At 40.8% G+C, this 15346-nt stretch overlaps 1 protein-coding gene across 1 annotated transcript in view; it reads left to right on the top strand.

The window, feature by feature from the left end:
• The window catches only part of LOC140492069 (doublesex- and mab-3-related transcription factor 1-like), a 135785-nt gene that overhangs the window by 93615 nt on the left and 26824 nt on the right, over nt 1-15346 (top strand). The window contains exon 5 of the mRNA XM_072590750.1: nt 7652-7826. Coding sequence (XP_072446851.1) covers nt 7652-7826 — 175 coding nt within the window. The remainder of the gene's footprint in view (nt 1-7651; nt 7827-15346) is intronic.

Raw genomic sequence — 15346 nt, 5'->3', positions numbered from 1 at the left:
AATAAGTCCACACCGACCCTCCGAAGATTAACTCACCAGACCCATTCCCCTACTCTAGACCAATGCACCTAACCTACACATCCCTGAACACTATGGGCAATTTAGCATGGCCAATTCACCTAACCTCCACATCATTGTACTGTGAGAGGAAACTGGAGCACCCGGAGGAAACCCACACAGACACGGGGAGAATGTGCAAACACCACACAGACAAGTCTCCCAAGGCAGGAATTGAACCTGGGCCCCTGGCGCTGTGAGGCAGTATGATTTCCCAGTGATGGGCCTTTCCACATTCAAAGTGCAAGTTACAATGATTTAAAATTATTTTCAGTGTTAACGTTCAGTTAGTCATATAGGTTTTCTCTTTCACATTGCCATAATTCTGCTTGCATTGAGTTCTAGTTTACACATATAAGGGACTAAATGTCTCTTTCTGGTAGCCTCTAGAGGCACCTGAAAAATGGCCCAAATTATCCATCGTTGTGACATTTTTCACATTCTAATTGTAAGCGGAGTTCTAATATTGCTTTGAAATTAATTTTTTTTTGTCATATTTGTTTGTGGGCCAAGACCACAGTAAAGATTGAAAGCTGTGTGGAAAGGGATGGGGGAAAAAGTGCATGCGTGAATAGCAATAGAAAAGCCTAAAGTTCACAGTTAAGGCAGTAAACTGGGTAAGAAGCCCTGTCTGTGTGTTGGATGGCTTTTGAGGCTTGAAACACAGGAGAAAGTCAGCATCTGAAAAAAGTTACGTTAAACCTTTAGCAAGGACTCCTCATTGAAACCATTTCTCCTGGTAATGTATCTCTGTCAACCGATAAGTGATTTCCAGCTAATTTCCAGGACATTCTAGCTCAGTTGCATATAATGTTGCATTCCATTTACTAATGTTAAGCACTTTCCATTTGATTTTTGTAAAATTCTTGCCATTCTTCTTAGAGATATCAAAATAGATGAGACCAACAGGAAACAGAATTTCAATGTGTAACAGTGCTGCTCCTTGTTTGTCTACTGGGTTATTTGGATTCTTATCAGCACCAGCTTACTGCAATAAAGATCATTTTCTCATTTGAATTGTGGTCTCCTTTTTAAAGAAATTTCTGTAAATCTTCACAATTTTGCTTTTCATTCCCAAGATTCAATTCTAGGCAATAATTCCAACCAAAGTGATGTAGCTTTTAAGAAAACATTTAAATCATTTTTACAATTTGAGTGCAGTCATGAGTGTATAGCATTTTAATTTGTGACACTGTCTGAACCGCTTGCATTTTAAATTGTTCCATTTTTTTAATCATCTTTGTTTACCCTTTTGTGCATTCTGATGTTTTGACAGGAAACCACAAACCTTTTATTGAAATGAGAATTTTGAGTGCCTCAGGTTATTGATGAAACAGATAGTGGATTATAGTTTATGAAAATAAATGAACATTATTCAGATTGATTGATTACCAAAAACAATGAGATTGACATCACTATAGCATATGCTGATTTGATTACAAAGAAATTAGACAGTGGAACATAGAGTGTGCAGAAAAACTGCAACATGTCAAACAGGGCCACCAGAGATAAAAACAGTACAGAAAGTGGGCACAAGATAAAAACAGAATGCGCAAGAAATGAGCTGCAGCTAGTCGTCTGCAAATTAGCATTTTAGTTATTAGCTGTCACCAGAACCCTGTAAATTATTGTATTAAAAGACAATGGATGGAACTTTGTGAAGGCAGTAGGGTTTTAACTGCTGACCAGACAGCTGGCAAGAATTCCACATCACCTGTTTTCAAGAAAAGCTGCTTGTCTATTGTACACATTGCACTTAAGAGGCCAATGGTGGGCCTTCCACCAAATCAAGGACCAAAGTCAAAAGTGCCATCTGCTGAGAGTTGCTGATCAATCAGAGGCCAGCAGCAGTGGGAAGGAGATTCATAGTGGAATCGGGTAGCATTCTGCAGCCCCATGTGCACCCTCAGTGACAAGCCCCATGGTCAAGCACTGAGTGCTTTTGAATGAGGAATGGGTTATTATCAGTGATGGTTGTATGATTCCCTTACATGGGAATTACTGCTCTCTCAAAGGCCTTAATTGATTGTGGGCATGCCATCCATAGGCCACCTTACCGCAGGTTTAATCAAGATGGAAGTGGGTAAGTGTGGGGGTCCCACCTGTAACCTTCCCACCTGACTTAGCCGCCAGCAACCAAATATAGACTAGGAGGGAGCATAGGATTCTGCACATACAAATTGAAACATTTCTATTTTACTTGACACATAGTTTTTGACCTGGCTTTTTACCCCTCTGGTGTAATATCATATGGATATCATGTGGCTCATAGATCATAATTTAAAAAGTAGAATTTAAAGTATAATTGTTCACTGACTGCAGGTAAATGATAAAAGAATTACATTTCAACCTTTTGCTTCATACAATTACATAACTTGCTGTAAATACTTAAAGCGTGGCATGTCACAGTTACATAAGTATTTCCATTTGCATCTTATTGGCTTTTGTTCTTTTGATAATTTTGTAATGTAGATGACTGTACAAAATAGTAAACTATTTAATATGTTTAGTTGTATACATTACAATGTTTACCCTTACAGCTATTTCATTTCCTCAATAACCCACACATACAAATTAAAATGTGGGCAGAATCTTATTGGGGTCTGTGGAAGAATCATGTGGGACGTCGTACAAGATCAATCTTGACATTGAGAGTAATTCTGTGAACCTTTTTACTAAATTCCAAGTCTTGAAGTGAGATGCTCACCAGGCAATATTGAGTTGGCTATTAAGAGGGATTATTATTTGTTAATGATCTTATTAGCAACAAGTCTTGCTTCATTATTATGCATCCTCCTATTCGATTGCCCACTGAGAGCAAAGCAGAGAATTCTCAACATGGAAGTCAGTGTGGCTATCTGGCGAATACAACACTGCTTGCTCTAAAGGACGACTGTGTTTGTATACTGAGCATCAACCACAAGCACCCAATGGCCGTGGACATTGGTACCTTTCATGTGTCAACCTTTAAAAATATTCATGGCATGTTTTCAATTTACTGACAGCATGCCTCATTGCTGCATTTTGGGGCAAAATAGTAGCTATCGTTGTAGTGCTGCAGCAAGGATGCTTTGCTGTCAGGGACACACACCCAGCTTATGGACTGGAGCAGGTTACATCTTTGGCCAGATTACTTGCTTTCATTGTGCTTACTGTCTCTGAGCCTTTCTGAATGCTCATAAATTCCCTGCCTTGCCTTGTTTTGCCATTTTGCACTTCTTCCCTCGGCCAGAGCTATCAGGCTACAGTGCTGTGTTTAGCTTCCTCAAAGTTACGAAGCTCATCATGATCATCAGCAATAGTCAAGTCAAAGGCTTTGTTGGTGTATCCACTACAGTAAGTCAAAGACAGTCTTTGATGTCAGTCCAGAATGGGCCTGGTTGGTTTGCTGCTTGAGATGGTCAGAGTCAAGAATATCTCCTTTTAAAGAGGTGAGCCAACTGTCAGGCAAGTCACCACACTTCCTTACCCCTTTTACTCAGTTGCGGACTGTTTCCAACCTGGAATGAGAAAGAGGAGATAGGTATTAAGGGATCAATGTGGGTGGCTCAGCTATTAGTTTCAGTGCAGTTAGAGAAGTGCCCTGAGTGAGTGAATAACCATCGCAGAGAGCATGCAGGGTTAATGAGATAGGTGACAGTAAGTGAGGTTAGATATTACAGGCAGTGGTGAGAGGTGCAGATCATGAGCAGTAGCAGAGACAAAGTGAGTGCAGTTTTACTTTTCATAGAGTCATAGAGATGTACAGCATGGAAACAGACCCTTTGGTCCAACTTGTTCATGCCAATCAGATATCCCAACCCGATCTAGTCCTACCTGCCAGCATCCAGCCTATATCCCTCTGTACCACCCTGTGACTGAAAAAGTTTCTCCTTAGGTCTGTTATATCTTTCTCCTCTCACCCTAAACCAATGCCCTCCAGTTCTGCACTTCCCCACCCCAGGACACTTTGTCTGGTGGACTGGAGAAGGACATTGACCTTCTTCCTACAGTGCTAGGCATTCCTTAAGACTGCTGAGATCACGTTTACCTAGGTGACCTCCTCTGAGGGTCCTGGGGAAAGATGACATCTTGCCTTTGCATCACTGTCCAGAATCTACAGTATGACAGTCACAAACAGATTTCTACTTTTCCCTGTCCCATATCTGTGGCAAATGACAGGAATGGAGTGGGGCAGCTTCAGGTTGACAGAACTCATCTAGATCAGCACAACGTTTTAAAAATAGCTCCAGTATCCCAGTAGTGATGAATTGTTTCAGGACTGGAAAATGTAGAATGGGGTACACACCTATGCACACAGACCTTGGCATCTGATTTATCAGCCTCACCCCCATCATCACGGCACATTGCTGATCCATTTAAATACAGTTCTACACTTCAGTGTGCTAGTGTGCAATGTCACCTTTTATTACAATACTGTTAAAAGGACACTTTATACACAGGGAGAAGCTCCTGACTCATTGAATCTGACCAGGGCACATCTCAGGGATCTTCTCTCACCCTGCTTGTGCTCACTCACTTTGTGCCACCGTTGATGCCCCCAACATTTCTTGCTTTGAGTGCATGCTTTGCTTTACCTAGCCTTTTGGTGCTTTGACCCCTCAGCCAAAGCTTAAATTCTCACAGCACTTCTACCCTACTTTGCCTATTAGCACAGTTCACAAAGCTGGGCACCTTGCTTGCTAGATGTGATCAGTCATGGAGGTGGACATGTTGTACATCACTTTGCCACATGAGTCTCACACCTGTACCATGTGCCAGTGCATACGTGGCAAACATACTGCATGTATGTCAAGTAAGTGGCCTTGGCTCAACATGTGAGGAAAATAGTCCTCATTAGGTCAAAGGGCACTGTCATCAGTCAGGGGACCTGACACATAAGTCAAAGTCTTCGCTATTTATTCAGCGAGTTGGGTACAGTCAGTCTGGTTCGGGGCAGGAGTCGTACTTCTGCAGTCTGGGGGGGGTGGACTACTGTAAGTCCTGCATGCTCCATGTACATAATCTGGGAAATTGGAAATTGGCACAAAGATCAGACAGGGGTCTGGACACTTAGGATCAGGGTTGTCTGGCTAAGTCATTGAAGGGAGTGGGCCATTGTCAGTCCTCTGGTCCATCAATTAAAAGTCCGGGGTAGTTATAAGGAGTTACTGCTGCAGGAGAGAACCTTGGGAAATAATTTGTTGCTGGAATGCAGAGAGTATAACTGAAGGGAAAGGAATAATGCAGGAGGAGTTATCATTGACAGTCGGCAGTACCTTAGTTTTGGTGGGGGTACAAAGGACCACTATATCTGACATGCTGACTTTATATTCCTGGGGTTGTGTACATGTGGGGGGTGCAAGAGATTCAAACTCACTGTGTGAGGAGTGACTGTTGTTTCCTTCCATTGTACTATCAATAACAAGTGCGAATGGATGTGACCACATCAGAATGGACAGGTTAAGGCCTCCTCCGCACCACTCTATTCACCAGCTCCCTGTCCACACAGGGCAGCACCACTTTGCTTTTATCTGCCACATATAGAGCAAATTTGTTGAATGTACAGGTCAGGTCCAAGCTGCCAGCAGTTGACCAGTTGCTTAAAGATGGCACTGGTGCCTTGAATCCTGAATGTCCTTGTAGCAGAGTGTATTTTGTCCAAAAGGAGTGGGAGAATGCGACGAGCTGGTCACCATAGTGCATGGTTCATGACGTGAGTTTGTGATGAAAGTGTGAGAACACTTGCTGGGCCTTGTAGAGAGAAATTCTCCATGACATTGCTAAAAATGACACCGCCGGTTTCCAGTAAGATTCAACTCTGAATCACGAAGGATGATACTGTGTTTTGGAAAGTTTGTCTTCCATTCAGCATTCTAATCTCTGCTCCTGTTGCTACTTAAACACATATCTCAAGAATAAACTGCAGCAGCTAATACTCGAGACAAGGCCAGCACCTCACATGACTCTGCATCACTCATATCACCTGTCACAAACACCAAGGCTCCAATCTATAAAACACTCTCTTTTATGGCTTGAACAATGGGGATGGATTGAGAGAGCCATTGCATACTGCCTCCCTTCACTGCCTTCATAATTATCCTGAGATTTATTTCTTGCAAATTAGTGGACTTCCTGAGAAGGTGCCCAACAACAGTCAAGTGCTTGAGTAGGTGTAGATATGGCTGTTGTCTCTCTTCCAAGACCATCCAACCTAGCCCACACTTCTGTAAACAACAGAACATCTGACAGATGACCAACTGAAACAAAAGCCATTGAGGAATTAGGTACAGCAACACAAGTTACAGAGCCGTCTGATGACCCATGGCAAGGAGCCACAGGATCAATGAATTGATGTAAATGCAGGGGTGTGGCATACTGAGCAACCATATGTTGCATGGTGGTACAGATCTTGGGAAGCCTTCTTTCAACTTGAGTTTGGTGCTGTAACAGTATTGTGATGAGGCTTCATTTCCCCCCCCTGTAGACAATGCGAAAGATGATTGGCATAGTACAATAGCTACCAGTACTGTGTTCCATTGTCACCTGGAATGTGTGTACTGTACTGTGCAGTTAAGTGCATGACAACACATGTAGTCTCTGGACACCTTGATAATGCTATCTCTATTTACCTTTTTTGACTATTCACATTCCTGTGGAGAATTTGAAGTAAAACTCCAAGGTACGGCTCATGACCACATTCATCTAATTACCCTTCCTGAGCCTCTTCGGCTGGCTACTTCACTCTCTAGCAGTCTCGAAGCGAGGAGAATGCCTGCCATGCAGCCTGCATCAAGAGCTTGCAACATGGTGTCTTAACGTGGGGAGGCTTCTGCATTGCAGTTACCCCACAGTTCTGGGTGACCAGGAAACATTCCCACTCTTACCTCCTGCCAGAGGTAAATTGGAAGAATTTGCAGATTGTGAATCAATGTGCTTGCCCACCCCACAAGTGGCCATCACATCCTTGGGTTGTCAGTTGAACCAGAAGCTATGTGCCTTCTGGTAGGGAGACTATCAGGAATCGATGAGACAAAACATTTTCCCTCATTGGGGTGCAAAGTCTATCTAAAACTAGTTCATGTTTCTTGGAGTATTAAGTGGCTTCAGGGCAATGCTGCTGTAAGAATAAGATTTACTGCAAACTTAGTTGGCAACAGAGGGAAAATTCTGCCACTGGTACCATCTTTTCTGGGCATAAATTGCAGTCTGTCAAGCAGGTGTCCAACTAACAAGTTTTCCATACTGGTCCACAGGGGGAGCTCCTCAGTCATTTACTTGTCTTTTTTGTAAACCTCCACATGCCTTTATGCATCCACTTTGTATATTTTTTCTCACTCATTAAGTATATTGTAAAAGTAGTTTTGAGTATTAAACAACTTCTCTATTTCATACCCTGAATGTTCTTTTGCTAATCTTAGCAAACGGGAGAGTATACACTTGTTACGCATTTAATTATTATTTGGTCTATATGGATTGGCTCATACTTTGGTAAAATGCTGTAAATTAACAAAATAACCAAGCATTCCATACAAACATACCATACAGTCATCTTCCTATTGTTTATGCAAGAAGAATTTATAGGTGAATAATGTCTTTTCATTTTAAATTACAGCAAATGAAGACCCCAGAGAATCGGTTTCCAGGCCATAATGTGACACCACAGTACAGGATGCATTCTTACTACTCTGCAGCCTCATACCTGGGCCAAGGCCTGAGCACAGCTGCTTGTGTTCCTCAGTTGTTTACTCTGGAAGATGGTTCTTCTTTCTCAGATGTAAAATCCAATGGTAGGTAGTTTTTTTTTCCCCCAGTTCTATTATTAGAGATGCAGTGATTTAAATAAGGCATGTTTTAATAAATCTGCTCAGCATACATTCCTTTCAAAGCTAACATCAACTTCAAAGTCATTTTTTCGAGTGGATGAATTATACGCTCATCACGGTGAATAGAACTGGGCCATAGAATCTTTTTCCTTTCTTAATTGAATGTCACCGTCAAGCACTCCAGAGATCTCATATTGCAGAGGTGAAATACAGGATAAATTCTTCTCGAGGAGAAAGTGAGGACTGCAGATGCTGGGGATCAGAGCTGAAAATGTGTTGCTGGAAAAGCGCAGCAGGTCAGGCAGCATCCAAGGAGCAGGAGAATCAACGTTTCGGGCATGAGCCCTTAACCCTAACCCTCATTCCTGAAGAAGGGTTCATGCCCGAAACGTCGATTCTCCTGCTCCTTGGATGCTGCCTGACCTGCTGCGCTTTTCCAGCAACACATTTTCAGCTAAATTCTTCTCGACTCAGCCTAAGTCCTGTGAAGTGTACTATCCACTGCATCAGTGTGACTTTTCCTGTTTCCCAAAACTTCCATAGTTATTGGTATTAAAATTATTTTAACCCACCTTCCTAGGTAACTTCAAACATTTTTATATCTTACTTTTAAACATTGAAAGCTCAGAAAGTATTGGAGCACTGCAGTTGCAGTGCATGTGAATTGTAGAAATAGTTATTCAATTAATTTGCATCACAAAAGTTTAGGACATAATTAGCCAAGGAAGAACATCTATGACAAAATAAAAGCAGAAACAATAAGAAACTTATCATATTACTCTCTTCAAATCTGAAATTAAGTTTTTATATATAAATCCATAGTTAATGCTACAGATTTTACACGTCAAGAGAATACACTAAGTGCAGAATAAGTCACTCAGCATTTGAAAATGAAGTATGAATAAAAATTTAGAATGTCAATCAGAACTGAAAGTTTATTATCTTTGTTTAATTAAGTGATCTCTCAGCTAGTTCTTTAGTGTAAATATCTGGGGTGTTCTTTATTTTAAAGCAGGTATTACTTATTAAACATACCTTTAAAAGCACTCCAAGACTACGCATGCCCAATCCTTTGTTTTCAGAGGTTCACAACCCTCTTAGTAAAATAATTTCTCCTTACCCCGACCTAAATGGTATCTCCCTTTTTTTAAACTGTGCCCCAGCTCTAGATTCCCCAATCAGTGAAAGTATCTTGTCTCTTTAAGTATTTTATAGGTTTCAACAAGATCAACTCACATTTTTCAATTCTGTAGAGAGTACAGGCCCAGTTTGCTCAATCTCTCTTCGTTATCAGCTCTGCCATCTTGGGAACAAGTCTGGTTAAACTTTTGTAGCACTCCCTCTACAGCGATATTATCCTTCCTGAGGTAATGAGACCAAAACTGCACGCAGTACTCCCGATGTGGCCTAACCAAGCTCTTGTACAATTGAGACAAGACTTCACTATTCATGTACTCAAATCCTCCTGGAATAGAGGCTAATATTCTATGAAATAAAAAAAATGCTGGAAATTAGAACTACAAACAGCAATTGCTGGAAAAACACAGCATATGTGTCAGCGTATGTAGAGAGAAAGCAAATTAAATGTTTCAGCTCCAGTGACCCTTCTTTACAACTGATTGTAGCTGGGAAAAGGTTGGTATGTATTCTAAAGGGGGAGTGGGAGGAGGTGGGAGAAGTAAATGATAGGTTGGGATGGAGCCCAGCAAAGGAGAACAACAGTTAGGCCGACAAAGGAATGGATAAGGGTCTTTCTGGAAGAATCAGTAGCTGCTAATGGGCACCATTTGAAGCTAACAGTGGTTTGTATGTAGCGACCCATGATATCAAGGCCTAGTGTGTGGGAGTTGGGGTAAAGACATGGGAGAATGAGCTCAAGCCCTAAAATCATTGAACTCAGTATTGAATCCTGAAAACTGTAGGATCTCCAAACGGAAAATGAGATGCTATTCCTCCAGCTTGTGCTGAGCTTCACTGTAGCACTGTAGTAAGCCTGAGACAGGATGCTGGTGGGGAACACAGTAGTGTGTTGAAATGGCAGGCATCTGGAAGTTCAGGTTAATTTTTGTAGACAGAACATACATGTTTTGCAAAATGGTTGCTCAGTTTGTGTTTTGTCTCCCTAATATGGAGGAGAGTATGTTATGAGCAGCGAATACAGTAGACTAGACTAAGTGCAGCTAAATCACTGCTTGACCTGGAAGGTGTATTTGGGGCCTTGGATAGTGAAGAGGAAAGAGGTAAAGAAAGGAGAAAGTGTTATACCTGTGATTGTGTGGGAAGTTGTTGTGAAGATGTGGGCAAGTGTTGAGAGTGGAGGATGACTAGACCATGGTGTCCCAGAGGGAACAGTCTCTACAGAATGCTGATAAGGGTGGAGAGGTGAATATGTGTCTAGAGGTGGCTTCCCAGTTAGTGACTATTCATTATTCTGGACAGATCTTTACCCATTCCCTTTTCTCCCTAACCATTGTGCTCCCTCTCTGGGCTTCATCTGCACCTGTCATTTGCTTCTCCTTCCCCCCCCCCCCGCATTACCACCACCACACTCTTCAGTAATCTTTTCCTAGCTATAATCAATTCTGAAGGAGAGTCACTGGACCTGAAACGTTAACTCTGTTTTCTCTTTACAGATACTGAGATTTTCCAGCAATTTCTGGTTATTCTTCCAACATGACTTTAGGCTTCTTAATAGCTTGCTGCACCTGCTTTTAGCCTCCAGTGACTTCTGACAGGGAGACCTAGGTTCCTTTGTACATCTACACTCTCCAACCTCTTAACTATTTAAGAAATTCTCAACATAATTTTCCACAAATGTTCTTTCGGTCTGCCATGTTCTTGCCCATTCACGAAGCTTGTCCAAATCTTCTGTTATATTGTTTTAGGGCCAACATTATTAAAAAATAGTTGCTAAGGATTAAAAAACATTTTCCTGACTTTTTCTCCTTGTTTTTTCCTTAGTTCCCCCTTAACTACACAATTTGCAGCCATATTATTGTCAGTTCATGAATGTGCTCTCACTCTGACCATTAGCACCACTGCCCTTTTTTAAAGCCTCAGTTACAGGCTTTGTGGATGAATTTTGTTGAACCATGACTGTCCTAATGTGAGGGTCACAAGTTGTCCAACTGGAGTTCCTCTGGAATAAAAAACAAAATGTCATGGATAAACTCCTTTATAACTTGCTTCATTTGGATGATTTTGAATTCCCACAGTAGGCAACTTGCAGTCCATGCTTTTTTGGTATGTTTTCCATACTACTAGAAGAATTCCTGTTCACAGCAAACATGAGGGAGAAAATAAAATTAGTTGTGAAGATACGTAGAGTGATTGTATGCTGTTGAAAGTAAATCGACCGACTGAGTGAAAGATATTTTGTAAGGAGACTGAAAAACTGAGGGAAGGAAATAGTACTTTATCCTTGATTCTTCAATGACATGTTCAAAGATAAAGTTCTTCATCACTGCAGAACAGGTTCTAATGAGTGGAATGCTGATGCAGGTCTGTGTGTTATTTAGGTGTCCTTTCTATATCCTTATGGTCTCTCATTGAGTGATTGCCAATTGAACTAAACTATGCCAATATTTTGGGCTTGACTTTCTAAAAAACTTGTTATAATTATAGTGAGCAGAGGGAAACGTTTCCATTTGACCTAATGGAAGACTAGCTAACTAAGTTTTGGAGACTTCGTACTGCAACAACGTTTTTTTCTGAAATTATTTTGCTGCCCTTGAATTTGATGCAATAAGTCCATGCTCAGAGATTTTAAAAAGTATTATCTTTTACAAATATGTTTATCATTCCAGTACATTTTTAAGAGTCATTTTGTCAGCTTCTGTTTCTCATTGCTATTTAGTATCTTTTCCTGGAAGGTACATAGATATCTGCAGATACATGTACAAAGGTTGGGTTAAATTTGTCATGGTATTCATAGAAAAATAGTTTAGCAGCACCTATTGTCTCAAACTCTGATGAGGAATTAGACCATTGACTAAGGTTTCAGAGAGATGTCAGTATCTTTTGAACTAACCTTGAACATGAGACAGAGTTTTCAGAAAGAAATGAAACAGGTTGAGGATGAGTAAGAATTGATTGTGAAGTGAGATTGCTCAGTTTCTCTTCCAGAAACTCCCTCCTGTTTTAAAAAATTGTCTTCAGTAAAATTCCTTCAGTTCTTAAAGGAAAATATTATTGCTGCTACATATGTCTTCAAGTACCATATTTGCCATTACTATGTCATTGGTAAAAAACATGGTCACTTGCAGCTGTTTGTGTGTCTTCGGCCTCCAGTGTTGCTAGGGCCTAGGAAGAGGATGTAAATTTTAACTAGCTGGCTTTGGCAATGTCTTTGTGGAGTGATTGACTGTATTAACAGAACTGCCATTCAGCATTTTGGATCATTTAAAATAAAACATTAATTGCTGGGAGGTGACCATGTCATATCACGACAGCTCGTTGTCTCCAGTCTTTGCCAGGGTGCTTGTACCTGTCTCTGCTTTGTCAGCACCTGCCTAAGAAACTTAAATTCACCTGACTCTCAGGATAGTCAAAGAACAAAAGGCAGGTATGAAATGAAGTTCACTGCGCAATGAACTTTGGCCTGCTGGATGTTACATCATTATACATTAATTGACAACAGGACAAAGTAAACGTCACCAGCAAGATCAGCAGACACCAGTACTGTTCACAAAGAAATGTAAAACAACTGAAAACAATCACAAAAACTAATTGTGGAAGACACGGATTTGTGTGAAAGAAAGGAAGATTTTAATACTATTATATAGGTTCCCTTTAATCATGTTTCTAATTTGATTTAATTCATTTATTTAAAGATGCATGCATATTAAAGAAAAGCTTTACTCTTAGCACTTAGAGTCTCCTGTCTCATGTAATGCATTGGAACGTGGAAGTGCAATAGTTGAGCACTATTGTTTCATTTCATTTTGAATCAACCCACGCTGATGGGATAAAGATTTCTGCTCTCTGCTATCTGTAAGGATCCCCATGTGAAATGAATGCTGTTCCTAATAGCTATGAACACATAACATAAAACTGCACTTAATTTGACACCAATTGGCAACCTTACAACCTTGCTTATACCCGAAACATTAACTCGCCTGCTCCTCAGATGCTGTCTGACCTGCTGTGTTTTTACAGTCCCACATTTTGACTCTGATCTCTAGCATCTGCAGTCCTCACTTTCTCCTAATCTTTCTTAGAGAGACTAGTAAACGAGAAATGAAAGTATTGCACTGATGCAGTAGGGACTACTCTCCTGTGGTTAGGACTGAGGCTTGTGGTTGGAGCAGAGTAAAGGGAGCTTTACTGTGCGGCTGTTGTTGCTGTGCCTGACCTGGGAGTTCTTTATGCTGACACTGGGTGACTGAAAAGAAAATGTTTTCAATTCCGCATCCCCCCCCCAACCCAAGAATAATCATTTCATGATGACTAAAATTCATTTTATAAAATCCACAGTGATTAAAACTGATGTTCACATCAATATACCAAGTTCAGATCTTCTCTGATGATACTGTTGACAACATCTAGAAGTCCTGGTCACTCTTCAGGAATGCCATTCAAATGTAAGCTGCTGAGTGCCTCTAGAGACAGGAACCTCTGAGTCCCTGAAGGTAAAGCTTCTTGTTAGGGTTCTTGTCACATTTTCTCTTCTAAAAGTGCTCAATTATCACCGTTGATAGAAATATAATGTTCCAGTACTTCAGTAAAGGAATGGAAACATTATGTTGGCAGTACTATATGAGCCGTACAAACACTGTTTAGTTTGCTTACCAGATTCGCCAAAGGAATACGAGTGTGAGGACTTCTCTGCCTGAAACTGTTTCATCACCAGAGGTAATGTCAGGGACTACATAACAAATAAAATATTCTTCTATCTGTTTTGTGTAGTGAACATTTTGTGTTCATCCTTTATTTTTTGCTGTTTTTTATGAACCAGACTTATAGGATTTATCTAAATCAGTTCAGAATGCTAGATGAATTTCTCAATAAGATAATTGTATGCATGATTTCTGCACCAAGTTTGGAAAGATGGAAAAATGAGGCTAAATGGAGAAAGTTGTCTCAATTCATCTCAAGTTTGGAAACCCCTCTAGTTCTGGGAGGGGAGAGATTGTGATTTCCTATTTCCTAACTGATACAGCAGCAATATACCTAGAGTAACTGTAGTGGAATGCACTTAGCAAGTACATCTGGTTCCCCTCTTCGAGCTCCCTCTATCCTTCTCATACAGCCAAGTGGTGAGATGAAGATTAACTAGTAACTAATTTGTGTAACATTTGGGCAGCGAACAAATTCTTAACACTTTATTATTCAAAGTTTGGGGGAAGATTTGTAGCTCGGGTGCTCGTTGTTGTAGTTCTGTTCGCCGAACTGGGAATTTGTGTTGCAGACGTTTCGTCCCCTATCCAGGTGACATTTCAGTGCTTGGGAGCCTCCTGTGAAGCGCTTCTGTGATGTTTCCTCCAGCATTTATAGTGATTTGTACCTGCCGCTTCTGGTTGTCATAGGACTACATGGCACTACATAGGACAAACAGGAACACAGCTAACGGTCCGCATCCATGAACGCCAACTAGCCACAAAGCAACATGACCAGCTATCCTTAGTAGCCACACACTCAGATGACAAGCAACATGAATTCGACTGGGACAACACTACTATTATAGGACAAGCCAAACAGAGAACTGCCAGGGAATTCCTAGAGGCATGGCACTCATCCACAGATTAAATCAATAAGCACATCGACCTGGACCCAATATACCGGCCACTGCAGCGGACAGCTGGAACTGACAACTGGAAGTGGCAGAGACAAACCACTATAAATGCTGGAGGAAAGATCACAGAAGTGCTCCACAAGAGGCTCCCAAGCACTGAGAATGTCACCTAGACAGGGGATGAAATGTCTGCAACACAAATTCCCAGCTCGGCAAACAGAACCACAACAACACTGTTTATTATATTGGAAGAAAAGCCGAGCCAAAAGGAAAGTGCTTTAGAATTATAGAAAACAGATTGGATCGAAATTTGTTTTGTTATTTTGACAATCATTGTAACATTGTTAACAATTATATTTGCATTTCACAAAGATATGCATTAGCAAATCTTACATCATGTAGCATGAATTGGGAGATTAAAAAGCTGGAAACTAAAGCCCACTAGGCTATTGTGATAGTTAATGTTACACCTCAGTGTCTTTGTATGTGACATTGAAGTCATTTACTGACACATTCTTGACTCTGACTTTAAATCTGTTTTCCAAGTACAGCTTTTCCCAACTCTGGTCCTTGTTCAACCAGTTAATAATCTGTATGAGTAGAACAGTTGTTGGTGCACTTATGGAATCAAGTATTGCAAATGTATGAATGAAGAGGTGACTGCAGTAAACGTCGGCATTCAAGTTAATGCTATAGTGATACTTCAATGTACTTTATCAACTGAACAAAAAATGCATTTGGTACATTATCT

The sequence above is a fragment of the Chiloscyllium punctatum genome, chromosome 2 (assembly GCF_047496795.1).
Source record: "Chiloscyllium punctatum isolate Juve2018m chromosome 2, sChiPun1.3, whole genome shotgun sequence".
Taxonomy (NCBI): domain Eukaryota; kingdom Metazoa; phylum Chordata; class Chondrichthyes; order Orectolobiformes; family Hemiscylliidae; genus Chiloscyllium; species Chiloscyllium punctatum.
This window is presented reverse-complemented; position numbering and strand designations above follow the sequence as displayed.